This window comes from Pyrus communis, chromosome 8 (genome assembly GCF_041283825.1).
Source record: "Pyrus communis isolate YQ-2024b chromosome 8, ASM4128382v1, whole genome shotgun sequence".
NCBI lineage: Eukaryota > Viridiplantae > Streptophyta > Magnoliopsida > Rosales > Rosaceae > Pyrus > Pyrus communis.
Window position 1 is genome coordinate 18,996,492 of NC_142572.1, and position 25,575 is coordinate 19,022,066.

The 25,575-nt window shown below is 37.4% G+C and overlaps 3 protein-coding genes and 1 long non-coding RNA gene across 10 annotated transcripts; 2 read left to right on the plus strand and 2 right to left on the minus strand.

The window, feature by feature from the left end:
- Window positions 1–1,337: 1,337 nt before the first annotated feature.
- LOC137717934 (vacuolar protein sorting-associated protein 32 homolog 2) lies at window positions 1,338–4,083 on the minus strand. Of its 5 annotated transcripts, none has more exons than XM_068457443.2 (8): window positions 3,866–4,083; window positions 3,602–3,729; window positions 3,379–3,478; window positions 2,835–2,920; window positions 2,658–2,749; window positions 2,321–2,435; window positions 2,014–2,232; window positions 1,338–1,651 (listed from the first exon to the last, which is right to left on the minus strand). In XM_068457443.2, the coding sequence occupies exons 1-7, from the start codon at window positions 4,011–4,013 to the stop codon at window positions 2,035–2,037; spliced, it is 867 nt and encodes a 288-aa protein (XP_068313544.2). In that variant the 5' UTR covers window positions 4,014–4,083; the 3' UTR covers window positions 1,338–1,651; window positions 2,014–2,034. The 5 variants fall into 5 exon arrangements, with proteins under 5 accessions (XP_068313544.2, XP_088555348.1, XP_068313546.2 ...); XM_088699222.1 differs by having other exon boundaries at window positions 1,338–1,648; window positions 3,602–3,726; window positions 3,866–4,018; XM_068457445.2 differs by having other exon boundaries at window positions 3,602–3,726; window positions 3,866–4,017.
- A 1,485-nt stretch (window positions 4,084–5,568) lies between these two features.
- LOC137717355 (clathrin interactor EPSIN 1) lies at window positions 5,569–10,393 on the plus strand. The gene is made up of 12 exons (XM_068456687.2): window positions 5,569–5,886; window positions 6,015–6,062; window positions 6,160–6,211; window positions 6,630–6,709; window positions 6,833–6,911; window positions 7,033–7,116; window positions 7,236–7,381; window positions 7,488–7,748; window positions 8,030–8,175; window positions 8,635–8,885; window positions 9,130–9,517; window positions 9,971–10,393. Exons 2-12 carry the CDS (start codon window positions 6,022–6,024, stop codon window positions 10,195–10,197), a joined length of 1,755 nt encoding a protein of 584 aa, XP_068312788.2. The 5' UTR covers window positions 5,569–5,886; window positions 6,015–6,021; the 3' UTR covers window positions 10,198–10,393.
- Window positions 10,394–11,673: 1,280 nt separating this feature from the next.
- On the minus strand, window positions 11,674–15,510 carry LOC137717358 (uncharacterized). Of its 3 annotated transcripts, none has more exons than XM_068456692.2 (10): window positions 15,294–15,510; window positions 14,848–15,023; window positions 14,135–14,266; window positions 14,004–14,054; window positions 13,422–13,518; window positions 13,063–13,109; window positions 12,538–12,754; window positions 12,103–12,232; window positions 11,957–11,999; window positions 11,674–11,854 (listed from the first exon to the last, which is right to left on the minus strand). In XM_068456692.2, the coding sequence occupies exons 1-10, from the start codon at window positions 15,346–15,348 to the stop codon at window positions 11,771–11,773; spliced, it is 1,032 nt and encodes a 343-aa protein (XP_068312793.1). In that variant the 5' UTR covers window positions 15,349–15,510; the 3' UTR covers window positions 11,674–11,770. The 3 variants fall into 3 exon arrangements, with proteins under 3 accessions (XP_068312793.1, XP_088555189.1, XP_088555190.1); XM_088699063.1 differs by having other exon boundaries at window positions 12,517–12,754; window positions 15,294–15,463; XM_088699064.1 differs by lacking the exon at window positions 15,294–15,510 and adding an exon at window positions 15,136–15,259 and having other exon boundaries at window positions 12,517–12,754.
- Window positions 15,511–16,697: 1,187 nt separating this feature from the next.
- On the plus strand, window positions 16,698–19,316 carry LOC148695266 (uncharacterized). The gene is made up of 3 exons (XR_015965755.1): window positions 16,698–17,128; window positions 17,207–17,331; window positions 18,617–19,316. It is a non-coding gene; the product is annotated as an uncharacterized LOC148695266 (long non-coding RNA).
- The last annotated feature ends 6,259 nt before the right edge of the window (window positions 19,317–25,575 follow it).

A 25,575-nucleotide genomic window follows, 5' to 3' on the forward strand; every position in this document is an offset into this window, starting at 1 on the left:
ATTAGTAAAATATTTGAACAAAACTATACATACAAGTTCTTGCTTTTTCTTGTATATAATCATATGATGATGGACCGATGGGTTGATGGTTCTCCACTTTTAATGTTTTGTTCTATTAAATAGGAGAATTTTGTTAATTGCAAGCATTGTTCACACCAATTTCATGCTTTATGATACAATGTATTTGCAAACCCAAGTTCTTTATTGGTCATATGCATAAAAAATTTATAACTTGTGGATTTAGTAGCTGGAGGTATTGGTGGTGATGGTGGGTGGTGGTAGCAGCGGCGGTGGTGAAAGTGGTGATGATGGTGAGTGGTGGCGGTGATAGCAACTGTGGTGGGAGTGGCAATTGTGACCACTCAAGGATGAGTATCTTTTGTAATTGATTTTAAACTCTCGTAAAAATTTGAAAATGATAACTATTTACATGAAATTTAAGCTTGAGAAATGGAAGTCTTGAATTCCATTTTTATTTTTTTAAACACAGAAATTCTAAATTTTTATGTTTATGAATCCAAACATAGAGTTGATTTCAATTTATAAATTTCGAATTTTGTCCAAATTCCAAGTTTATTTCCGATGCAGAATATAATATAAGAAAAAAAGAACAAACTCTAGAACACAATCAACCCTTAAGTCTTGTCGACTCTCAGAGATAAGAATAGCCAAGAACAAAGGAAATCTATGCCTCGTTGATTCTTACGGAATACCCTAGTTGATAGAACATAAGAGATTTAGGCTTACAGTGATTTATAGACTTTATCCACCATTCCATACATTGTACTCATCACCCAAATTAATGTTATGCGTGAACCCAATTAATCCCAATACACTGCACTACATGGACTTCCTGGATAATCCTAGTACATAGAATATTATTAAAGCTAAAATTATTTTCCAATGCACTACTTGGACTTCCTCGTGCCTGAATCTTATCACAATACTTCATGTAAGTGCTACTTTGTCTGCATCAATTTCCCTCATCCAAAAGGAAAGTAAGTATAAGGAGCTGCTACGGCACTTAAAAAATGTCAGCAAGCACTCATCTACGTAGTCTTCTATGCAGATTTTCCCTAGAGTTTTTATAAAGTAGAGTGCATAAATGATCATTTTTGGGTGCTAATAACATCTCCCAAAGTATAAACCCATCGTTTATTTCATATTATGTAAGTATATATAACATGTGACTGTGTTTCAGTATCATACAATACCGAAAGTTCTTTGTTCTCTGTCATTGAATCCTTCAATATGACCTTGCATATTTTGCATGCACGTAGCCCCGTCCATGCGACGACGTTTACACCTTCAAATATGCATGGATTTTAACATTGATATTGACATGGACGAAAACAAAAACATTGACATTGACATAAAAGGACATACATAATTGTATCACTAAGATATAACGTCGTATTCCCATCTGGTTTTTTAGTCACTCAACCGGGATCGGAGTGCAGAAGGTTCCCGGTATAGTTTTACAATTCGAGTAAATTACAAAGTACACGCTGTCATCTGCTTAAAATTATCTATACAGTGTCTCCTCACAATCATCAAATGCGGTAAAAACGTCTACTGGTCAGTCTGGAGAGTCCGAGAGATTCGCACCATCCTCCATAGTTTATTAAACGTCTCCCACTACATGTTACTACTGCACGCAGAGAGATGAAACCCGTCAAAATGAATGGAATTAACATAACGAAAGGCAGATCGTCAACTGCTTGCAGAAACACAACTCTTACTCAAATTGCAGCACATCAAATGATCAAACAAACAAACAATCCGTATAGTTAACCAAATGTTTGGACTCGTGCCTTTCAAAGTCTTTCTCAATTGTCATAACATGCATGTATAGCGCTTTCAGCATAACGACTTTTTCTAAAATGATATGCTTGTGCTTTGAATGATATGATCTCCGCGGTGTGCAACTACCCTAATTTGACAATAGTTGACAGTGACAGTCGTGTAGAGGCTGTAGGGCTATGATTATATTATCAAGACAAAATGATCTACCTGATACACATATATAACCGCTTAAAGTGCCATCTCTGCCTGTAATGCAGCAAGCTCATCTTCCTCACGGTTATTTCTCTGAGGAGCTGGTCGGGTTGGTTGCCTGCCTGCTTCAGGATTTACATATACTGGAGCTGCAGGAGCACTCGTGGCTGGCTGGAGAAGCTCCTCCCCCAATTCAGCTCCTTCTAGTTCTTCAAGCTCGGCCTCCAATTCATCCTGCGAGAATAAATATTGCAATTTGAACTATTGATTTGAGAAAAAAGAAGCATTGAATCTACGAACTAATAACTTGCAATGACAATACCTCATCGAAATCAGCTGCTGCACCGATAGGTGCTGACAGTGCATCCTGAATCTGTTTCATGCTTTCAGTTTGGTCATTGATCTCATCCATTGTTTTTTCCAAATCATCAATTTTCCTGTAGGAAAAACAGGCCAAAGGTGAGATGTGCTACACAGAACAAAAGGATACGGAATGCTTCATATGAAAGAACCTCCAAAGACATGTTCAAAACAAGGCAATATAAATGGAAAGTGAAACGAGTAATTTAAGACCTATTTACAGAATGATGCTATAGTTATGGAAATGATGGACCACGGAATCTATAACTTCTACAGAACGAAGTTCAAATTCAACTTACGTGGCCTTGTTCATGGCCTTCATTACAGCAGTTCCACTTCTCAATGCATCAACAGTTTCTGTCGTAGCGTTTGCACCTTCCAGCATTATCATCTAAAACCCCAACACAAAACAGGTCTTCAACAAAAACAGTCAACACATCAAACTTCATTAGAGTTTAAAACAACACAACAAGCACCTGATCGTGAATGCGCAATTGGAAATTCCCAAGCTGTTCAATTTGTTGTTCGTAAAGCCTCTTCCTTTTTAAACACTTTATCGCCGCTGTATTAAAAACAGCAACAAGGTATATGATTTAACGATAATTACCACACAATAACATAGGTTTCACAATCTCGCTACAAGTCTAGGTCACACTTGTCCACTCATTTGCTTTTACAACCTACAGAATTCACTCAACGGAATCTACCCACGATCATGCTCCGCTATCATGATATGCGCAGAAAAATTCACCTAAGCAGGTAATTAGTGACTACAATTTATTCTCCCTAGTCTTTTAACATGTCCCTCCACCGAATATGGATACACGAAAACAAAATTGTATACAACAGCCTGCCCACATTCTTAAAAGCTAATCAAAATCAACAAATATAAAAAAAATTCTGTTCAAATTCAATACTTCATATCCACATACGGTATCAAATTCACAGAACATTCAAATCGTCTAACACGAAACAAAGAATAACCGAAAATATTGAATGTAGCCCGTTCGGGTTTCTTACCATTTCGGTTTTTTGCTTGAGTAAATTGTTTAGCTTTCTCAACCTCTTGAGCTGCCTTCTTCACAAGCACTTTCTCCTTCTTCTCCAGCATCTCAAGTGTCTGCAAAATCCCAAAAACCCAACAATTATCAGTTAATTACAATCACAAAACCCAATTCATTGTCATAATTTCTGCAAAAAACAACAAAATCGAGTAATAAAAAATCCCCCCCAAAAATCATACATCGTTTAATTTGTGAATCGTGGGCAGGGGATTGGCCTCCTGCTTAGCTTTCCCAAACACCCGCTTGAACATTTTTGCTTGGATCGGTTCCCAGAACAAGAAAAAGCAACCAACTTTGAAAAACCCTGCTACCAAATCGAATTTTTTTGACCCATAAATACTTGAAAATATATATTGATTCAATAAAACAACGGTCAACATATCAAAATTAAATTCATAAAAATTAAAAGTTGAAAATTAAAAGAAAAAAAAAATCAGACTGACAATATTGAAAACCGCGTTGAAGGGAAGAAGTTGGGTGATTTCTGATGAAGGTTGGACTGGTGAAGAGTAAAGTTGATGACCAGAAGTGGCCAACAGGATCCTCTCCGGATCCTTCCGTGAAAATCCGTAAATTGTGATTATTTATCATATATTATACGTTTAATTTTTATGTAGTGTTTAATTTTAAATAAAAATATTTAAAATAATTTTTAATTACACAATGTAGATGAATAAATAAGATTGGCGAATCACCGAAATTTCCACAAAAAAAAATTCAACGAGAATCCGAATTCCTGAAATGAAAATGGTAGTTGATTTTTTACTTAACGAGAAATGGAGGGAGGGAGATTTCCGTAACGGGCTGTTAGGAAGTTCGTGGTGACGGACGAATAGGATGCTTGCGTTTGTTTGTTGGACGAAGTAATGTGACCGGCGGTTTATTGGTAAATAGAGTTTATGAACCGGCACGCGAAGGCCTAGAGGTTGAAGACTGTATTAAAAGAAACCCAAGCCCAATATACTTTGGGCCGACTGGCTAATTTAACTGTTCAAGTTTCCCAAACCCAATATGACACCGTAAAAATGATCTCTAGATTCTCTTGCACATTGTCGTGTTTACTTAACAGAAATCAGTATGAAAATAAATTGATAATGTTTGACTCTTTACGTATACTAAGTTCATTTCTTTTTCAATGATGATGTGTCATTATCGTTTTGTTGTATAAATGTTATAATCAGAATCGCTCACTCTCTTTATCATCATCCGCATACTATCTTTAGAAATTTCTTTTAATTTAGAGACTGTTTAGTCATTTATATGTATTGAATAAACAAACGATTATGATAACAAGTGACATCAATTGTCAATTTGTTTGATTTATGTAGCTGATTAAACTGTCTTCAAAACTTAACGAATGCCTTTAAATATGATGAAATAGAGAATAAACAATTATGATTGTATTGTTTGTACCATAAATAAAATCATCTTTAAAAATAAGAAATACATAAGTATTTCAGTATATTGATATTTACCTATAATTGGTGGTTTCTTTTAAAAGGGACTAGCTGGTGATTGCAGTCTATTCTTTTGGAGGTCAGAAGATATGCACAAACATTTCAGCCTCCCCAACCATCACGTGATTCACAGGTGATAGGAATTGAACTCAAGACGTGTCGGGTCGAATATGGCTTGAAATTCATTCTAATCATTGGGTTACCTTGTGATGGTTATAAGCGATGGGTTTTAAATTCAAAATTTTTTTTATAACGAATTTGTTACTAATTTACTATGATTAACTTATTATACAGTCAAAATTTTTTTTAGCATATACACTATTTTCAAAATTCCCACCTAAGCGCTAGGTAGTTAGTTACTGCTCCGATGAATGACTAGGCGTTTGAAAATTAAGAAAGGGCGCCTAGATTTGTTGAGGCGCCCACCTAAACCACCTAAGCACCTGCCTAACCCGTCTAAACCCGCATCGGTTGCAACTCAATTAGACAAAATAGAAAACTTGCATTTTGCATTTTATTGTTTTTTTAATAAATTGTAAGAAGCTTATTGAATACTTAAATGTACACACATTATATGCTTATTCCCCTATATTTTTATTATGTTCCAATACTTCATAATGTATATGTGATTCTATTTTGTAGTTTATGATAAAACTATATATATTTGAAGTATAGACACACACTTATTTACACGAAATATAATACATTACTTAAGTCCGCCTATACGCTAGATTCCAATCCTCCGCTCGACTAACTCTTAACGTTTTTTAGAACGTTGTATTAAAAATCAAATTAGTATTTTATGTATATTTTGGCAAGGAAAAAGTAAAACTCACACAAACATCACCGCGGGATCTCGTTGGCTTTACCTGTTATCTGTCAATTGTATGCGATTTAAAAACCACAAATCAACCACCCCGTTTATCTCTCTCTCTCCCTCTTCTGGCGACGCACGCCAAGATCTGAAAATCCTTTCCGTTCCTTTCTCTTCGACTTTCTACTCAAAGGTCCTTCTTATTTCGTCCTTAATCTTCTTACATTCCTCCAAAAATTTGACTTCAAGTTCTCCGATTCGCTCTGATTCAATCGCAATTTTGCTTCTTCCAATCTGATCTCGCATTTCCGAATTTTGCAGATTCGTCATGGATTTCATGAAGGTCTTCGATCAAACGGTCCGAGAAATGTCAGTTTTTGTTGCGATTTTACTCATTTTTTTTTCGATTTATTTGATACCAATTGTAATTTAATTGACATTTTGTTTGCTTAATCTTGATGTGCAGAAAGAGGGAGGTGAATCTGAAGGTCTTGAAGGTTCCGGAGATGGAGCAGAAGGTAATTTACTGTTAATTCGGCGAAATTTTTCTTTTTTCATTGGAATTTCTTATTGTGTAACAAAAATTATAGATCTGAACTCGAATTGTTGTATTCATGGCGGATTCAAACACCAAAATTTGTTATTTCGTCCTCAATAGTTATCGTAGCATTTCAGCCTTAGATTTTATCCTTGTAGATACATTTGAGCTGAAATTGTAGCTATGCCTTTGGTCTTTTAGCTTTGAGAGGTCACTGCAACAGGTTTCTAAAATTTTGAAACGCCCACGGTCGGTTGGCATTAGCTATTGTCTATAGACTCTATTCTTTGAATCTAATAGCTAAACTGGCTGAACTCTGGATGATATGATCAGCGGCTATGTCCGGTTTGAATTTTCTTTTAGTTTACCGAATTTGTTTCATTGCTGTTTTACGGTAGGTATTGGATGCAACAGATAGTGAACCTTGGGGTCCTCATGGCTCTGCATTGGCAGAGATTGCACAGGCCACTAAAAAATTGTGAGTTTCAACTGCAGTGAACTGTTAAGGATTCTTGTTAAAATCGTTTTTTATGGTGCCAATTTCCGGAATCTAGAAGGACCATGTATTTCCACGGACTTGCTGATTCTTGTTATCTTTTAGTTCGGAATGTCAGATGGTTATGAGTGTTTTATGGACAAGACTAAGTGAGACGGGAAAAGACTGGCGTCATGTTTATAAGGTAAGAATTCAGTTGGACTGTGCAAATATATGCTTATAGAGATCTACGCATAGTATATTTTGGCGTCGTTGGGTCATGTGCCTTTTTATCCCTTTCATGTCTGAAACAACTTCTGCATCAGGCATTGGCTGTCATAGAATATTTGGTGTCACATGGATCTGAACGTGCTGTTGATGACATTATAGAACATACTTTCCAAATCTCGGTAAGGACTATTTCTTTCTGGCCTGAACTTTTTTTTTGTATATCAACTATCAAGTCGAGAATATGGTTGAATATGCTCAAAACATTCTATTTCTCTTTTGTTTTTTCCTTTTGGTGTAGTCACTCTCAAGCTTTGAATATGTTGAGCCAAGTGGGAAAGATAATGGAATAAATGTGAGAAAGAAGGCGGAAAACATAGTGGCCCTTCTGAATAATAAAGATAAAATACAAGAAGTTAGAAACAAAGCTGCTGCAAATCGTGACAAGTAAGCTTATTTTTCAGGCGACTAGGTTTTCAAGTTTGCTTCAACTTCTCTGAAATCTTTGGATTAGATTTCATCTTATAAACTATTAGCACGTTGCCAACTTTAGGTACTTTGGACTTTCATCTACTGGGATAACATATAAGTCAGGTTCAGCAACTTCATCCTCGTATAGTAATAACAGCTTTCAGAGTAGTGACCGCTATGGAGGTCTAGGTGGTACAGGAACTGCTGGTGATAGTTTCAGGGATAGCTATAGAGACAGACATGAAGAAGACAAGACTGAGAAGTTCAGCTCTAGCAGGTCTCGCCGTGGGGCTACAAGTGAGAATCGAGAGAGCTCTTCAAAGAAGGGCTCAACACGAAGCAGGTATTTGATTTTTACTGTTCGTGATAGGCTGCAATCCTTAAACTAACGTGCCTTTAGACTGAGAGGCTTTGGATAACACTTAAAAAGGTTCTTCTGAGACTCAGAACTGCAATACGATGGTTTCTATCACTAATAGCTAATTTTGTATGCAGCTCTCTCTCACAGATGCACACACACCCTGCCCTCTGTATACAGAGAGACTGAAGCACGTATATATTGTCCCAATAATTTTGTTGCTATGTGATCATGTTTAAATTAATTTCAGAATGCTTATCTTGCAGGAGAGGTCAGGATGATATATCATCTAGTGAGTCAAAGTCATCAAATAAATCAAATGAAGCTGATACATACAGTTCAATTCACACGCAAAGCGCAAGTATTGCTGATGATGATGACGATTTTGATCCGCGAGGGACTTCTACTACTAGTAAGTACATATGAACTCTGGTGCAGTTGGTAGTTTAGTGTAAAACTAAAAGGAAGCCTTGTGGGGAAGACATCGGCAAATGTTGTTTAGCTGCAATCAATTCCATGCCATTTGTCTTTTTAATTCTTTACCATTAATTGATGTACTGAAGCCATTGAGGATGCTTTTCAAGATTGTGTCATTTGTTAAACGTGTTGATCTTTTGAAGGCTGGTTGTGCCTTGGAACATAGTACAGCTTTTGTTGAGTTCTACGTTATTTGTTCAAACATATACACTTTATATGAATATCACTATACTATTGGTAGGTGTAAATTTTCCTGCTTTTTCTTCTATCATATTTATTATGCACTGACATTTAACTGAACGTGTATTATTGTATTTTCTTGTTTTTTAAATAGTATGAATGATTTATTGAATATAATTTAACATTTCAGTATGTACTATATTATTTTCAACAGAGGCTGCTGTTGCAAGCTCGAACCAAGTGGATCTATTTGGACAAAATTTGATGGACGACTTCGTAGATGTTCCAGCATCTGTTCCTGAAGAAAAGCCTGTTATGAACAGCAGTTCATCGGACGTTGATCTGTTTGCAGATGCAGATTTTGTGTCAGCAGCACCACCCCAGGCAGCATCTGGAGCATTTGCAGACTCAACTTTTGTATCCGCACCACCCAAGACAGCAACTGGAGCAAGTTCTCAAACTCAGGTCAGACATTCATATGTTTCAGTTGTGATGTTCACCATAACTAAGAGGGTTTAAATTAAAGCACACCCCATAATTTATGCAAACTTTGAAGAAGTTTTTTGCTTAAGCATGTGAAAATGTATTAGCTGTGCGATTTTGGGAAACAAATGACTGATTTTAGGGTTATCCATTTAAGTGTTTTTTATTACTCAAAAGGGTCTGAAGTTCTTTGCTAACAAAGATCTTTTATCATTAATTTATACAGAATGGCGTTGATCTGTTTGCTTCTCAACCAACCCTATCCCCACCGGCTTCTTCAACAGTTGATCTTTTTGCCACCCCCGATCCAGTTATGCAGCCAGAAACCAAGTCTACAAATGCTGCACCAACAAACACCAACATTGTTGATCCCTTTGCCACCGTTCCACTTAACAATTTTGATGGATCTGATATAATGGGGGCGTTCACGTCTCATTCTGATTCAGCAGCTTCAGAACCTTCCCAAAGTTCTGTCAATGATGGCAGCCACAATATTGTGGGGAAACAATCTTTAGCAGATTCGAAGACCCCACCCAAGAAGGATTTCCAGGTGAAATCTGGCATTTGGGCTGATTCACTTAGCCGTGGACTGATTGATCTTAATATATCTGGTCGTAAGTATATCTGTCTCAACTCAAATATTTCCTTCCATAGCATAATTTATTTGTTTGTACATGAAATTAAATTTTGCTTTATTTTCAAGTTGTGAGTTGAGATTCGGAAAAATTGAGATGGTCTTTTATTTTAAAATGTGACAAGTGTCTGGGTCGTGTTAGGATTAAGGTTATCTGTAATCTTGATATATATGGTCAGGAGTAATTGATTTGAGTCTAATTCATTTTCGGTAAGTGGATTGATTGGGTAAATGTCGAGTGGGTTTCTCGTGGAAGTGACAAATATAAATCTTCGCTAGTTCTTATTTCATAAGTTTTTTATATACATTAGTGTGGGATACAGGGGCACATCTCTGGTTCTTTATTATTCGTGTGCTCAAAGTAAGCGTATTTGCACGTCAATGCATGAGTAGGTCGCTTTTGTAATTGCTCCTTTACTTGATGTACTTGCAGCCAAGAAGGTGAATCTGGCGGATGTGGGAATTGTGGGTGGATTGACTGATGGAACCGATGAAAGAGAGAAGGGGCCCCCAACTTCGTATTACATGGGAAGAGCAATGGGTTCGGGGACTGGTCTTGGAAAATCGGGGTTCCCATCTTCACAAGGAATAGGTGACGACTTCTTCTCAAGTCTCAGCAGCGGCAACCAGCAATACCAATACGGTGGATTCCAAAAGTAATTTCATTATTTTCCGCCATTTTCATGCCTACATATTCTTTTGCCTGCTCGGCCAAAATATTGGTAGTTGTGTGTTTTGGTGTGCTTGGTTTGTGTTCGTACTCATCAGCGGAAAACTGTGATTTGAGTAATGTATTGATATGAATCGAGATGATTGCAACGCGTTTTATATCAATTCCAGTGGATAATTGCAAACAGCTTCTCTGATTAAGTTCTCCAATCTTGTGAAACTATATGGTAGTAGTCTAGATGTTGATTTTGTCGTGAAACAAGTATATCGTAATCAGTTTGCCATGGTTACGGGAAACACCCGTCTCTATTAGCTCCCTCTAATTCCCCAAGTCAATTTTCTGTTCGGCTCTGGTGTGCCGAACTCTTGTGGAATTGTTTGGTGGTTGGGTTCAGAATTTCTGTTTCAATGTTCGGTGGTATCTGTTGCGTGGTACAATTTATGGTTTGTGGTTATTTGAATTTTTATAAAAAAACAGCTTTTAAAAAAAGTTGGGATCTTGATTATATTCAGTAAATGAAAAAGTTTAAGTGATGTTTTTTTTCTTTCCAAAATTATGGATAAAAAATAGCAGAATGCAAAAATACTTTTTTGAAAAGTGTTTTTTTTATTATTATTGGAGGCAAGCGATCAATACCAATTAATAAAAATTTCATATTAATAATTCTAACCCCTTCTTTTTGTTTTGTGCTTTTAGCACTATAATTTATCAAATATTTACCTGATTTTTTTCATAGTTGTTTTTTTTCACATTACGGCAAGTAGTTTTGAAAAAACCGAACAGTTTTTTTCTTCCAATTTTTGGAATCCGGATCTTCTTTATGAGGATATATTTGCTATTGTACATCGTACGGTTAGAAATTATTTTTAATATTTTATTTAAAATTAAATACAAATAGTATCTGACAAAAACGGTTCACACGCTGTACAATGAACAACACGATTTACGGATTTCTAGAATCGTCACCAAATGGATCCGGAGATGATCCTGTTGGCAATTCTTGCATTCCTATTCAGAACGTGAACTGCCGAACATCCTGACAGTCACACACGGAGAATTGCACTTGCAAGACTTTCTAAGTTTCTGTAAACAATCCAGTGCTTTCCTGTATAAGCACTTGTACGTGCAACATTAGGCAAGTGCTTTAATTTAGGTCCTAAATAAGCAATTGCTACCAAACATGCCTTAATCTTAATTGTCTCTTCTCCCTTAGTTTTACATTCCTTCATCTAATCTACTTTAGCTTCTAAACAAGCAATTCCTACCAAACATGCCTTATTAATAATTGTCTCTACGCCCTTAGTTTTACATTGCTTTATCAATCGATTTAGATGTCAGGGCATTGTGTGTAGAGTGTAACTGGAGCACAAGACGGTACATCACATATCATTATACATTAGAATGAATTTTTTTTTTTTTTTTTTTTTTCCGAGTATCCCTCCAATTATATAATGACATATAGCAGCTGGAAATTATTAGATTGTATTTTTATTTATTTTACAGAAAGGGTTGAAGAGGACAACATCATAAACGTTTTTGTTTTTGTTTTTGTTTTATGGGTTTCTAGTAGTACTGCACGTCCATCATCTTCCCCCTTAACATGGCTTCTGCTTTCCTCACCTGCTTCACTGGTCCGATGATGAACACCTGCATTCCGGGGAGAAGAAAAAAATACACCACAAACTTCGATCAATTTTTTGCGTCTACTTCGAACAACTATTCTAAATCATGTAGATTCGATGGACTGACCTTATCCGGCGGACCCTTATCGCTTCCCATGAAAATTTCAGCACTGTAAAATAATAACATAAAAATATAATGTAGGGGGCAAGAAAGAGATCAGCGGAACACAGATGGAGAAGGAGAAACACACAAAGATAGAGAGAAGATTGTACTTGCAAGACTCTTTTATTGACAAGATGGAAGATCCTCTTCTCCCGATGACACGGCCCATCTTTCCCGGAGGAACATCAAGAACTGAAAGGATTTCTTCCTCTGGAGCATTGCCCTCCACTTTAAGGTTATCTGTTAGGAGAAATAACATCCGAATTAGCATCCAATTATATGTACACTGTATAGACAAACTATGGAGGATTCTTATCTGTCAAAAATTAACATAACGAACACTGATTGATGGACGACATGCACATAATTTTTAGTGGCAGAATTAATTGGATTTGAATAATGCAAACTAGCCTCATACATAAAGCTTTAAGCTTGTATATAACTCAGCATTTTCGATAACCTAGGTTATATGCAGAACGTTACACCTAGTTTTGTAGTCTTTAAGTAATAGTTGTGTGGCATACATATTGAAGAAGATTCAAGACCTGGAATAGGGGGGAGAGATGGCCAGTCTGCAAAATTATTATCGCTGATGCAAAAACAGCGGCAGTAGAGCGCACCACGAACTGCAAGTGACCATAATGACTGTTGATTCAATTTCTCCATCATCTTGTAATAGATATACAGAAGAAAGCGGACATCATCTGCAGCTGCGCGGACCATCTGTTCAGATAAAGGTCTGTAGGTCCAAAAGTTGGGATCCTGTACGTATATTAAATAAATGTCATTGACAGAAGACCCTTTTCAAAACGATGTGTAAAGAATTTATGAATCAACATCAAACTATGCAAATTTAAGTTATATGGCCAATGCTCTTTTGTTGATAATCTAAGTGTAAACCACTTCAGAGTGATTCAAAACCTTTTTCATCAGGCTGTAATCTCATAATCATTTTCCCCGTCTACCATCACACCGACTTAACCTTCAATGTATTTTATATGGAAAATCAAGACAGGGAGAAAAAGATAATAAAAGAACTCAAGAACAATTGTTATGATGTTGAAACGAACCTGTCTAAGGAGGAAACGAACTTCTTCCTTCTCAAGATAAGATATTCCTGCAATCAAACTCTAAAATGAAAACTGAAGCCATACTGGGAAGATCTAAACCTAACAATCCAATTCATCATGTCCCCATATCTAATTCTGTCATCCAGAAAACTTTTGGAATGTAATCAGATAACATTAAATACGTGGGTCCAGTACTTGAAGAATGATCTTTTAAATAGATTATTCTTATGATTAATTTAAACTCTTGGAAGACAAAAGCATCGGTTATTTTCATCAAATCAATGTAAATCCGAAAGCATATGGAAATATGATAACAAACAGAAACTTCAACGGATACCACGAAATATATAATGTAATACCACAATAGCGTGGATCAGCAAGGAGGCCAACGAATGATATATAATCATCTAGCAATCTTTTCCGTCCTTCTTGCTCCTCTATCAGCGAATAAGCAATCTGAATGCCAAAAATAATATTATTATTCTATCTACCATCATGCCTAACAAGAAAATATAGATAGCGAGAGCTCCAATTTCTGACAACTGATAAAAGGATAAACCACATGTTTATAAAAGTTCAAGATCGACTAGGCACAGAAGTAAAAGTCAATGAAGCACCACTATCAGGCCAACCCTCATAAAAAGTTGTTTCTAGGTATTATCAAGGATTCAAGGCCACCTAAGCAGGCCACATATCAGAAACAGTTAAATTCAAACGAGAACACACAAAAAGTAGAGATGTATTTCTAAGTGATGTCAATATCATTCTAAGCCAGCCCACCATGGACAGGTCCTGAAACTCAACATTTCGATTTAGTCCCCATAGATTAAACTTCTCTCCATCTAAGGACAGAGGGTGGAGGATGGATAAGGATTCTTTTTATGTTAGATTTGACATAAAAAATATGTCGAAATTTCTAACAAGTGATTAAGGATGCTCACCTGGGTATCTACAACATTGTTCAACTTGATGCCAAACTGAAAGTACAGGGCCTGAAAAAATAAAACAAAATTCAATAGCGGCAACAAAATGTAAGGTACAAGCTGGGATGAAAATAAAACCGATCAGATACCTCACTATCTCGTTTGCAATCATGAATGACTTTGGTGATATAGGAAGACTCAAGTGCAGGCTTACAGGCATTGATCAGCATCACCCCTCCCTGAATGGCATCAACCAGATATATAGCATCTGGAAATGCAAGCTGGCAGAAACAAAACACTTCCAGTTTATTAAAAAAGCAGAAAATTACAAACAAGAGACTGCCTTTATATATTTCAGATAAACAAAAAATACAGCCAAATGCAAGAAATCTAATCAGAAAGCAAAATGACAACCAATTTGAGAAGCAACGAACTGTTTCTCTTAGTATTTTATTGACTTACTTTTCGTAGTAGGCTATTAACAATCTATGGGCTTGTTTGGGACTGCTTTTGATGGCGTTAAAAACACTTGAAAGCGCTTCACAGTCATACAAGTGTATTCTGGAGAAGCACCTGCTATGTGCTCTTCCAGATAACTTCCAAATGTTTTTCCAGGAAGCACTTGGATTTTTAATAATTTTGCACTTGTATTTTTAATAATTTCAACTTACTTCTAATAAAAGCACTTCTAATGTAAACGTCTAGAAGCACAAGTGGTTCCTACAGAAGCAGTTCCAAACGGGCCCTATATATATGCCCTTGCTTAGATTAGACAAACATCTAATAAATGAGACAGGTTGGACACAAATTTGAAGCTGAATAACTATCCACAAAATACAGAAACAATACTAATCACACAGACCTGCATGATACAGAGAGTTCCATGGCGACAGAGGTCAACTCCCTCACAATCGAAACCAATGACAAATGGCCTTTCAGCTGAGGGCTGCAAGAACTCAGCAGGCAGCTGAGATGCATGAGTGACTATACGAATAGGAGCCAATGGCAACTGGGTTTCATGATTTAGGGGTTTCTCACCTGCAATCCACCCAAAAAACAGCTAGTTTCACATAAAATTAAACAAAAAGAAACCAAATTTAGTTCAAATTCATAAACCCCAATTCACAACTATTTAGGGCGGCACAGATACGCCAATCAATCATCCAAAGATTCAACATTTTGCAGGTAATTTTTCTTTCCCGCATTTTCCCGGCAACCAAACAGACCAAAAGCAATAGAAACACAAAATTGAAATTAAAAATTGAAAAAGGGTAATTGGGGGATTGGATTGGATTGGAGAAGACAGACCTGGGCCAGGCGAGAGAGGAAGGTGAGTCTGTAAAGGAGAAGGTACAGAGGCCATGCGATCGGACCATCCACGCCAATCTTTAATTTTGCCTCCAAACCAACGAACCCTGATTGTCTCCCGCTTCACCAAATTATGTTTACGCCCCCCATTTCATTTTCTTTTACGTTTTTCTTCTGCGGAAATGGAGAGCCGACATCCATTTTGGTAACCCGACCCGTTCTCTTTCGATAAAAAATGGAACTTTAACAAAAGCTTCCGTATTGTTTAATTCAACGAAAAATCACATTTTTACATTAAAAAGTCAATCATAATACTATTCACTTTATCCTTTATTTTGTCCTTATCGTTAAAACTCAAAGTTTTCAAATTATTTTCATTAGTTTTCCTTAATAAAAAAACCCCTTTTAAGTATACATTTCGATGTTGTAATTTACTTTTATGTCTTTTCCGATCTTAAAAACCAAACGAGGGCTGAACAAAATTCTTACATGTACCCGATCTCACGGGCGTACTTATTGTTGAGCATGTATGAATATATTTAAGTAGTATCTCTCTTATTTATAAGTGAAAAATTCTTAAATCTGATTCTCGTAGGATTTGAGTTTGATGTTCAAAGTGCATGTCTTGTTCACCTTACCTTTCAGCCACCTTTGTAAATTCGTACATAAATCACCAATTAATCTATTTATTTTCACATTCGCCTCATTGTGAAGTTTTGAAAATTAAGGTGAGACTTTCCGTTGAGATTCTTAAGTGTAGAACCCCATTTGACAATTTTATGGGCCTCACTATATATTTTTCACATATTTTTTTAGTTTTCGGCTTAAATATTCTACTAGATATACATTTATTGCTTAATAAACCATAAAATTGCTTCCAATTTCTTTAAAAAGTTTTTGCGAAAATAAAAAATTTGCATTTTTGTAAAAAAACATGGGTTTTACCGGTCCCGAAGCACGTAAAACGAGACAAACTCAGCTCACACAAAGCGAGGCAAACCATGGCTTACAAAACAAGACGAGCTCCGTTCATAGAAAACAGGATGGGGCTTTTGGCACGCAAATAGTATCTGATAAAAATTGTTCGCACGATGTTTTTATAATTTTACAACGTGAATTTAAGAAAATACCCTTCGAGGCAAAAATATTGACTTTTGTTGACCGTTGTGTCATGTTGCGTAAGGCTCTTTTCCTTGGTGTATCCTTGTAGAACTCATCGCTACGAGCGTGTGGGCGTAAACGAAATTGAATTTGGAGCTAAAACAAAGATTTTACAGAATTCGAAACATTTGGGCATTATAATAATTTTACGTCTCAGAAGATATTTTTGTGTGTGTATTGTTTTGTGAGCCGTATGGCCCATACCTCATTTCTCCTTCTTCCCCGTGTCATTCCTTCCCCCAATCTCTCAGACTCTCTCGAACCCTATATCTCTCATTTTTCTGCCATTTTAGTGTCTTGTCCCCCTCACCCCAGCGCTCATCTCTTTCTCTGTACATCCAAAACCACCACCACAAACCACTTTATCACTCTGGCAGACATCACTCTCAAGCAACCCTCATCCTAAATTCGTGACTGAGACAAGACCACTATCTCTCCCTCTCATCACAGTATCCCTTCTATCTCTCAGTAAATCACCACCGAGACATCACCACCACCACACAACACATTCGTTCTACTAGCGAACCCCAAATCATCACACCACTAGACTTACCATCATCTCACCCCTACGAACCTAACCCCAAGTTTGGGTTATTGGAATTATGCCTTAGAGCTCAAATAGAGCTCTGTTTTAGAATTGAATTTCCGATAAGTTTCCATGAATCCTGACTAAGGTAAGCGTTAGGACCTCTCTTTCCCTTACCTTTCTTATTGCCAGTGATTGATCTCAAGGTTTGGATGCATTTTGATAGGGTTAGAAGCTGTGAGACGAAAGGATGACTTCCCTAAAATTTTGGGAAACCCAAGATCCGTGGCCATCCAACCTCCTTCATATCCATTTTTCTGCTAACGCCAATGTTAACTCAACCCCCAATAGGTATAGTCTTCTTCTCTACATTTCTAATTTCAAAATGGCTTTTGAATCATCGAATTTGGTTAAGTATCGAACTAGAAATTAGCTCTTAAAGTTGGGAAGAAAATCTGAAACTTCTGGCTTCGCGAGGAAGGCGAGTAGGCCTGTACTTGCGAGCGCGTGGGCTATGCGTGGTGCTGTAGTAATCGACGCTTAGAGCACACGTGCCTCCGTCGGAGGTACTATGCGGCGCCGGCGAATGACGACTTTTTCGGCAACCCATCTCGACGCGTGCGGTGGCGCATGGCCTCCTAGGCTGTCGCCCCGTGGCGGAGCGTGGGGAAAACCCAAGGTCCCTCCTTAGTTTTTTGACGTGCCAAATCCGAATCCGCTGTCTGTTTTTCCAAATTCTATAGTTTTAGCAGAGTTGTATTAAATGGTCTCTATTTGTGTTTAGGTGCGTCGGTGGGAAATGACACCATTTTCCTTGGTTCGAGTTGCTCCCTTGCAATGGAATATTATGAGTGAACCCCTTCTTAACTTGCATGTTTTTATAAAATATTAGGCTTGCATTCACAAAGAACATGATTTCATGATTTTACGTTTTATGCATTATTTATGATTTATCAAGTTTACGTTTTACGAAAGGTTATGAATTATTGGATTTTCGTATATGAAATTCTATGGATTTACGAATATGAATTATCATGGATTTATGAGATGAGGCTTTGAGCTTTTGAGCTCCGGATTTGATATGATATTTTTGAGATACGTTTTCAATGCTTATTTAGTGGGTTATCATGCAGCACATACACACAACCAAGTATGCAGACGTCTATGGCCATAAGACATAGTTGATGAGATTTATGACATACTCCCAGCTTCACTAACCCGTGGCTAGTGTCGGTGTGTTATGTGTGTATATATATATGTATGTATGTATGTGTGTATATTTCTTCTATGGCGTCGTACAGCTTCACCTTCAGGCGGTGTCATACAGATTCAGCTTCGGGTGATGGTTATGCCTTCGGGCCACTATAATACCCCTAGTTGAGTACATCATTGATGAGATTTATGGATTTGCCTTCGGGCAGCGATATCACCATTATTGAGCATTGTTTTACACGTAAATGTTTTATGAATGTTTTCATGGCATGTTAAAGTTTTCAGAAAACCTACTATGTAGTACTCTATATGTGTTTTCAAACCAGAGGGTTAGTATGTTCATAAAGAAAATTGTTTTCTTATTATTAGTATTATTATTATTATAAACTTTGGTCCACTCACCATTTGTTTTGCGCCCCCTCAGGAGAGAATCGAGGAACACAATCCCGGCGTCAGGACACCTCCGCATAGGTATCTTCAAGTCTTCTCAGTGTAGGACCAATTCCTTTGTTCATACCTTTCTATAATAATTCTTTCTCATTATTCTTTATTAGTTGTATTCTCTGAACACAATTTTGTATTGGTGTATCTCTTTCTAATTACATATTTTATTTGCATGCATGTTAAAATGGATTCGTCAACCTCGGGTGTCGGCCAGCACGTGCCTATCCTGGTATTTAGGGATATCAGGATTGGGGCATGTCAAACAAGAGCAGAGACATGTGAAGGGACATAAAGAGTGTCAAACCAAACACTCATGGTGGTGTTTCCTAGGCTCTTCAATGCCGAGCGAGTCGCTTGATACATGTTGTACCATGAAACTTTGCAACTAGACCTAAGCAAATGTCACTTCCTTTTCGCGTGTCAATTGAAAGACGAAGGAGTAGCCAACAAGACATGTTTACGAGTTTGATTCATTTAATGCTATAAAAGTGAAGTATTCAATAAGCCAGGACTTTTTGGGGCTCACTGAAGGCCTATATAAGAGTGATGAGTATCTCTTATAAGCAGTTAGACACTCAAGAAAAAATAAACATTATACTTTTATAGAGCACTTCTTGTAGTCCATATTAAATATATATTGAGCATTACAGTGGATATAGCCCATTTTTTAGGATGAACTACTTAAACCTTGTTGTCTATTACTTAAAGCTTTTATTTTGAGCCCACCAACGGTCGACTGTACTAGTCTTTGTACCTTACATTTTTAAGTGTAAGCATCCATGTCATTACTTACTAAATAAGAACCATTGCATGTTATGTAATCTAACGGTTCAAAAAAATATATAAAACTGTCTGTCAAAATCATTATTTCTTGATCCTATCCTTATACACATATACGAACAAAAGAAAAAGCAAAAAAAAAGGGTGATGTATATAATTTGTATGGGTCAAAATTGATGGTGACGTGTTTTTTGTGTTGTGATCGTTTGTCCACGACGACGCCATTTTATCTCATAAAGTTGTGTGTGTGTGTGTGTGTGTGTGGGGCATGACAACACCAGATTTTACTGAATCATGCTTTATGTGTGTCTGCTTGCCAACCTGTTCGCCATTTAGACCGACTTCGAATCCTCTGTACCAGATATTAGTTCCTAAAAAGTACCCACCACTAAAGTTTCGACACGTGTCCAAGCACATAACCTTCCAACCTAACGGCATTGACTTAAACAAAAAATTAAAAAAATTAAAAATTAAAAAATTAAACTATTAAAATAGGAAACCGAAAAGAACCCAAAACTCCAGACGCATCGACGGCCACAACCCCGTCAACCACTCGACTCCGCCGCTGGCAACTTTCCCTGATGTTGTATTGTTTGAAAGAGTTAAGTGAACATGTTGTGTTCCGGCGGCTGAAGTAGTCGGGGTGGGTGGAGAGGTATCCTGGGTTTTTTGGTATTTTACTTTTTTTTAATTTTACTTTAACACTGTTAGGTTAAAGAGTTAAGTGAACATGTGACAAATATTAGAGGTGAATATTTTTTTGGTACTAGTATCCCGTACAGAGGATTTGAGGCCATTTAGATCCCAGAACAGAAGAAAATGATACGTGGCAGCTACACGTCGGATCAAAAAGTACAAAATTGACTCAACTCTAATTTACCTAGTTTTGCTTATTTTAAATGAGTGTATTTTTGTTCACTATTATTTAGTGTAGTGTATGCTCACCATCCTATTTATTACCGTTAGATGAGTTTGAATTTTGAGATTTGTGCTTATCCACTACACGAATCTCGAAATTCAAACTTATCTAACAGTAATAAATAGGGTGATGAACATATACCACACTAAATGATGATGAGCAAAAATATTCCCTATTTTAAATATCATCAAGTACTCTATTGCAAATTACTTTAAAAAAGGTGCATGTTTGCTCACCGTTTTAAAGTGGTAATGAGCATGTTAATTACTATTGAATTAGTTTAAATTTTTGAATTTTGTGTAGTAAATCGATTAAATCAAACATATTTAACAGTAATAAATAAAATGATCAGCATCAATGCTACTTTAGAGGGGTGAGCAAAAATATTTTCGACCGAAAATGCTTATTTATGTCATTATTTTGTTATATACTAAAAAAAGTGTATTACAAATTCTCCCCTTCCATGGTATTACTTGTATAATGAAAATGAATATTAATACAAATGCTTACAAATTGTTAAAAGAGATTGAGATTTTAAATTTATATTGTGAATGACACACCCCGACCGAGATCAGGGCGTGATGGCCGTCACGCGGAGGTGACGTAACCATGTGCACAGTGCGGAAGCTAATAAAACAATAATGGAAATAGTAATACGAATAAATAAAAACTGGTTTACCTGAAATGATAATAGGTGCAAACGTAAGTGTGACACAAGTTCAGAGCATAACACCTAAAGCAGTCCAAAGAAAATGACGCAACAGCAGTACACCCGAAGGTGGCCCTACGCTGGTGATCGTCTGTCAGAAATGCCGGGAAAGCCCTCTGGGAAACCACCAAACCTGCTAGACAACTAGAACCTGGAGGGTCGCAAAACAAAAGCGTGAGTGGGCAAAAACAAAGCTTTTCGAAAACCATTTAACAAATAAGTTCTAACCCCTCGCCGTAAAACCTGTATACTTCCCAGAAAATAAACATATGTACATATATATATATACCAATCATGCTCCAGGATATGCCATGCCAATTCTCACAATGAAATGCAAGTGCTCAAGTGAAAATCATATCAATATCATATAGTTTGGCAGCCGGAGTCACCTAACGTGACTTGTACGGCTGAATCTAGAGCTCAAATCTCCATCTCAATAACTAAACCTGCCCACGAGTCGGAACCACCTAAAGTGGTCTGTACGACAGGCCTGGGTGTAATACATATAAACGCTCTAGTGCTACGATCACGTGAAGGCTGTGCGAATAATCGCGGGTCACCTACGAGTCGGAATCACCTAATGTGGTCTGTACGACAGGACTGTGCACCTAACTTGGATCCAAGCTGAGCGTGTGGTGCGGGAGGTGAACATCACGTGAAGGACTGTGCCCTACTCTGGGCGGGAGCACTAACACCGGGGGTGCAGGTTATGAGCTCTCTAAGCATCTCAAATCGCCACTGAATGTAAACATGAATAACACTTACCTGGCACTTACCTGTGCGTCCGCAGCACCCAATATGCATATGTATATATATACAACTAATAATGCAACTAATGATGCATAAATAACGATAATCTAATGCATGGCATATGGCAAATGACAATTCAAATCAATTTCTGGGAAAATATAAGTATATAGGTATATACGGAAAACCAAAAGCCCACTCACTGGTATGTGGAAGGGTCGTAGCCCCCCTGCCTCGAGTGACCACGCTCGTCCTCGGGATAGGTATCACCTATATGCGAAACAACTACAAAAACGTTAATGTTAAAGCACATAACCAACCTTTTGAAATAACTTCTCATACAATGCTCAAATGGGCTGTATGAATACACCAACGTGATCTACTCAACCTCAGGAACATCCCCATATTTTTAAAATAATTTTTCACCACCGCACGCGCCCTCACGGGCCGGCCAAGGCACGTGCCTGGCATGCTGACGGCATCAACTGACGCCGTAAGGGAATATTCCGTTATCCCTAACGGTTTCCGTCAACGGCGTCAGGAATATTCCGTCAGACTTGACGGAATATTCCGTCGTCTTCTCCGGCGAGCCTCTGGCGCCGGAAAATCGGGAAAATTTCAAACTTCGATATCTTCTTCGTTTTTCAACCAAATTTCACAAAATTGGTACCAAAATGAAGCTTACAACGAGAGGAACACAATCATACCACTTTCAAGTGCTAAAAACCATGAAATCTCACCTGGAAAATCAACCCAACTCCGGCCAACCTCGAAACTCGTGATCCCGACGTCCAAAACCTTCAAACGAACCACCCCGAGCCTCCTAGGGACCTCACCAAGCTTCCTACAAGCTTGAAATTTCCTAAAACGTGAGAAATCACATGTGCATGAACAGTACCCGAAATCGGGCATCGTGGATTCGACGTGAAAACGAAGGTGTTCTTACCTGAAAAAGGTATGGTTGGACTCCTACAAGCCTCACGAGCTCGAATATGTGCTTGGATTCCACGATCTGTGAAGGTTTGATAGGTTTGTGGGTGTGTCCGTACATTTCAAAGGAAATGGGAAAGGAATGGGGACTCGGGACAGTGTGCAGGAAACAGGAGGAAGGGTTGTGGTGTGTGGGAAAGTGTGTGTGGCCTACAACATGCCAACCAAACTAAAAAACAACCAATAAACCTAAAGAAATCGAACTAGGGGCAATTTTGTCTTTTCACACGTACGTTGTAATATTTCTGGGACGGGCTGTCACAGTGAATGTAAAGGATTTGTAGCTCAAGTTGTTCGTACTATTTATTTTACCCATGAAACAAAATTAAGGAATAATACTCAAAATTAAATAAATTTAGGCTTTCAAAGACCAAAAGATCAGTCTTTGAGAAGAGAAATTAAGGGGTGTATTCAATGATTTTGAGGAATACTGGATTTATGAATCCATAAGTTTTGATGGAATTTAATTCATTTCTAGAGATGCTAGGTAAAATTTGAGTGAACTTCCTCAAATTTCGAGGAGATATGAGAGCTAAGAATGATTAGACCATCTCCAATCCTTAGAATAAAACCTAAAATTTTTAGCTTAGAAAATTTAGGTTTTAACTCAAAATCAGTTTTTCTGCTCCAACATTTTTGGCCTAAAATTTTTAGCTTGAGGTTATTATTAAAGAATAAAATTGGGCTAATTAAAAAAAAAATTATGTGCACCATCCTAATTTAATTTTATGAACATTTTAACATAAAAAAAAATTTAGATTCCGATAAATATTGAAAAATCACTAAATTTGGGTGAATTTTGAGTTAAATAAAATTTTTAATTATTTTAGCCGTTATATGTAAATTTGGGCTGTTAGATCTTTTTTTATATCGTTGGATTTAATCATATTAGATATCAGCAGTTGGATTCAATGAAATTATAAATATAAAACAAAAAAAATATATAAATCTGGATCATTAGTCCATTTGAATTGTGGCAGTTGTATCAGAAAAAAAAAAAAGTTGTTGGACTCATTGTTGCGGCATACAAGATAGGGACATGCCCACGTGGGTGGGGTCTGGCTGGTGTTGGACTATTGCTAGTTAGCGCGTGCCAGCGCATCCAAGCGTGGGTCTTGGGTAACTGGGCTTCACATCTCGTTTTTCACTCTCGCATGTGGACTCCACCACTAACCTTGACCTAAATTTTGGCCTAAATCTGGACTTTTTTTTTTTCTTCCATTTTAAGACATAACCCCATTTTAGAACAAGGGTTGGAACGAAATGGGGGGAATAGAAGAAAAAAATTTAGAACTTACTCCAAGGGTTGGAGTTGGTCTCAAAATACACTACAAAGTCTCTCTATTTGTTTCATAGGTCCTAACTTTTTAAAATCCCTTAAAATCAATTGTTAATTGAATACATGCAAAATATTAGACACTCCTTTAAAATCCTACTTGAATGCTTATGAATTCTTTTTAAAAATTAAATCTTTTAAAATTCCAATTAAATACTCTCCTAAATAAAATGAAAAAAAATGATAAATTACAAAAAACTACATCAACTATTAGGTCAACTACAGTTTCATACCCCATCTTTAAAACATTTCAATGTCATACCTTGTCTTCGAACTTGTTGCAATGTCATACCTTTCGTTAGTTTGTCTGTCAATTCCTCTGTTAAATGTTGATGTAGCTTGAGACGAGACCCACTTTCTATTAAAAAATTAATTAACTATTAAAAAAATTAAAATACAATTATCTAAATATTTTTATAAAACTAATGTGGGACCCAACCACCTTCTTCCTATCCCAACCCGTCCCCCCCCCCCCCCCAACCCTTCTCCATCGTGACTCTTCTTCGCCCTCGCCCTTATTTATCGCCGTCATCCTCCCTCACCCTTCCCTCTTCTCCCAAAATCTCCTTTCCCCAACCTAAAAATCCCCCATCACCCCATTCCCCATCACTCGCCTACTCCCTTATCTCCAAATATGAGGGATGAAGACTAAGAGACTGAGACAGAGCAGGCTTGAGAAACGATAGCTCCTCCTCGATCATGCAGGTGTTGACGATGAAAATAAAGACTGGAGGTAAGGTGGGTTTTTCAATGGACGAGTTGTACTCGATGGTGGCGTACCTGGGGGAAAAGCTCGGCGGGGAGGTTCTCGTCGGAGATGGTGGTGTAGTGGGGAGGGAAGTGGTTGCGGGTGAAGCAGAAAAGCCAGATCCAGATCTTGGCGGTGTAATTGACGGTGGAGAAGGGGTTGAGGACGGAGCGCCAAGTGCGGCAGCGGAGGGGGGAGTAGGAGAGGACGGGCATGGAGGGGAATGGCTTGATTATAGTGTAGATGGCAGAGACTTGATTGGAATTTGGCAAGGATGGCTGGGTGGAGAAGACGATTGAGTTGGGAGGATGAGTGCGAGGGAAAGTCACGGTGGGAAGGGTGGGGGTGGGGGGAGGAAAAAGGTGGGTGGGTCCCACATTATTTAAAAAAAATATTTAAATAATTGTATTTTAATTTTTTTAATATTTAATTAAATTTTTAATAGAAAGTATGTCCTATCTCAAGTCACGTCAGCATTTAACAGAGGAATTGAAAGATAAACAAACGGAAGGTATAACATTGCAATAAATTAGAAGATAAAATATGACATTAAAATAGAAATTGTGATTGAGCTAATGTAATGTTTTGTAATTTACCAAAATAATACTGAGTTGGAAACGGCAAGGACAAGAATAAAAAGGCAAGACAAGGCAATAATGATAAAAAGTGGAGTTTTTTTTTCCTCCTAGCAATCTATAGCCTTTAAGCCA

Bases quoted from the DNA above. Each gene is read 5' to 3' on its own strand.
- LOC137717355 (XM_068456687.2), top strand. From the start codon at position 6,022: ATGGATTTCATGAAGGTCTTCGATCAAACGGTCCGAGAAAT. The intron at 6,710-6,832 runs GTGAGTTTCAAC...GTTATCTTTTAG, and splicing joins GCACAGGCCACTAAAAAATT to TTCGGAATGTCAGATGGTTA. The intron at 8,176-8,634 runs GTAAGTACATAT...TATTTTCAACAG, and splicing joins GCGAGGGACTTCTACTACTA to AGGCTGCTGTTGCAAGCTCG.
- LOC137717934 (XM_068457443.2), bottom strand. From the start codon at position 4,013: ATGATAAATAATCACAATTTACGGATTTTCACGGAAGGATCCGGAGAG. The intron at 3,730-3,865 runs GTCAGTCTGATT...TCGATTTGGTAG, and splicing joins TCAACGCGGTTTTCAATATT to CAGGGTTTTTCAAAGTTGGT. The intron at 2,436-2,657 runs GTAAGTTGAATT...TTTTTCCTACAG, and splicing joins AAGGCCATGAACAAGGCCAC to GAAAATTGATGATTTGGAAA.
- LOC137717358 (XM_088699063.1), bottom strand. From the start codon at position 15,348: ATGGCCTCTGTACCTTCTCCTTTACAGACTCACCTTCCTCTCTCGCCT. The intron at 12,755-13,062 runs GTTCGTTTCAAC...ATATACGTACAG, and splicing joins TTCGTTTCCTCCTTAGACAG to GATCCCAACTTTTGGACCTA. The intron at 11,855-11,956 runs GTCAGTCCATCG...CCCGGAATGCAG, and splicing joins ATAAGGGTCCGCCGGATAAG to GTGTTCATCATCGGACCAGT.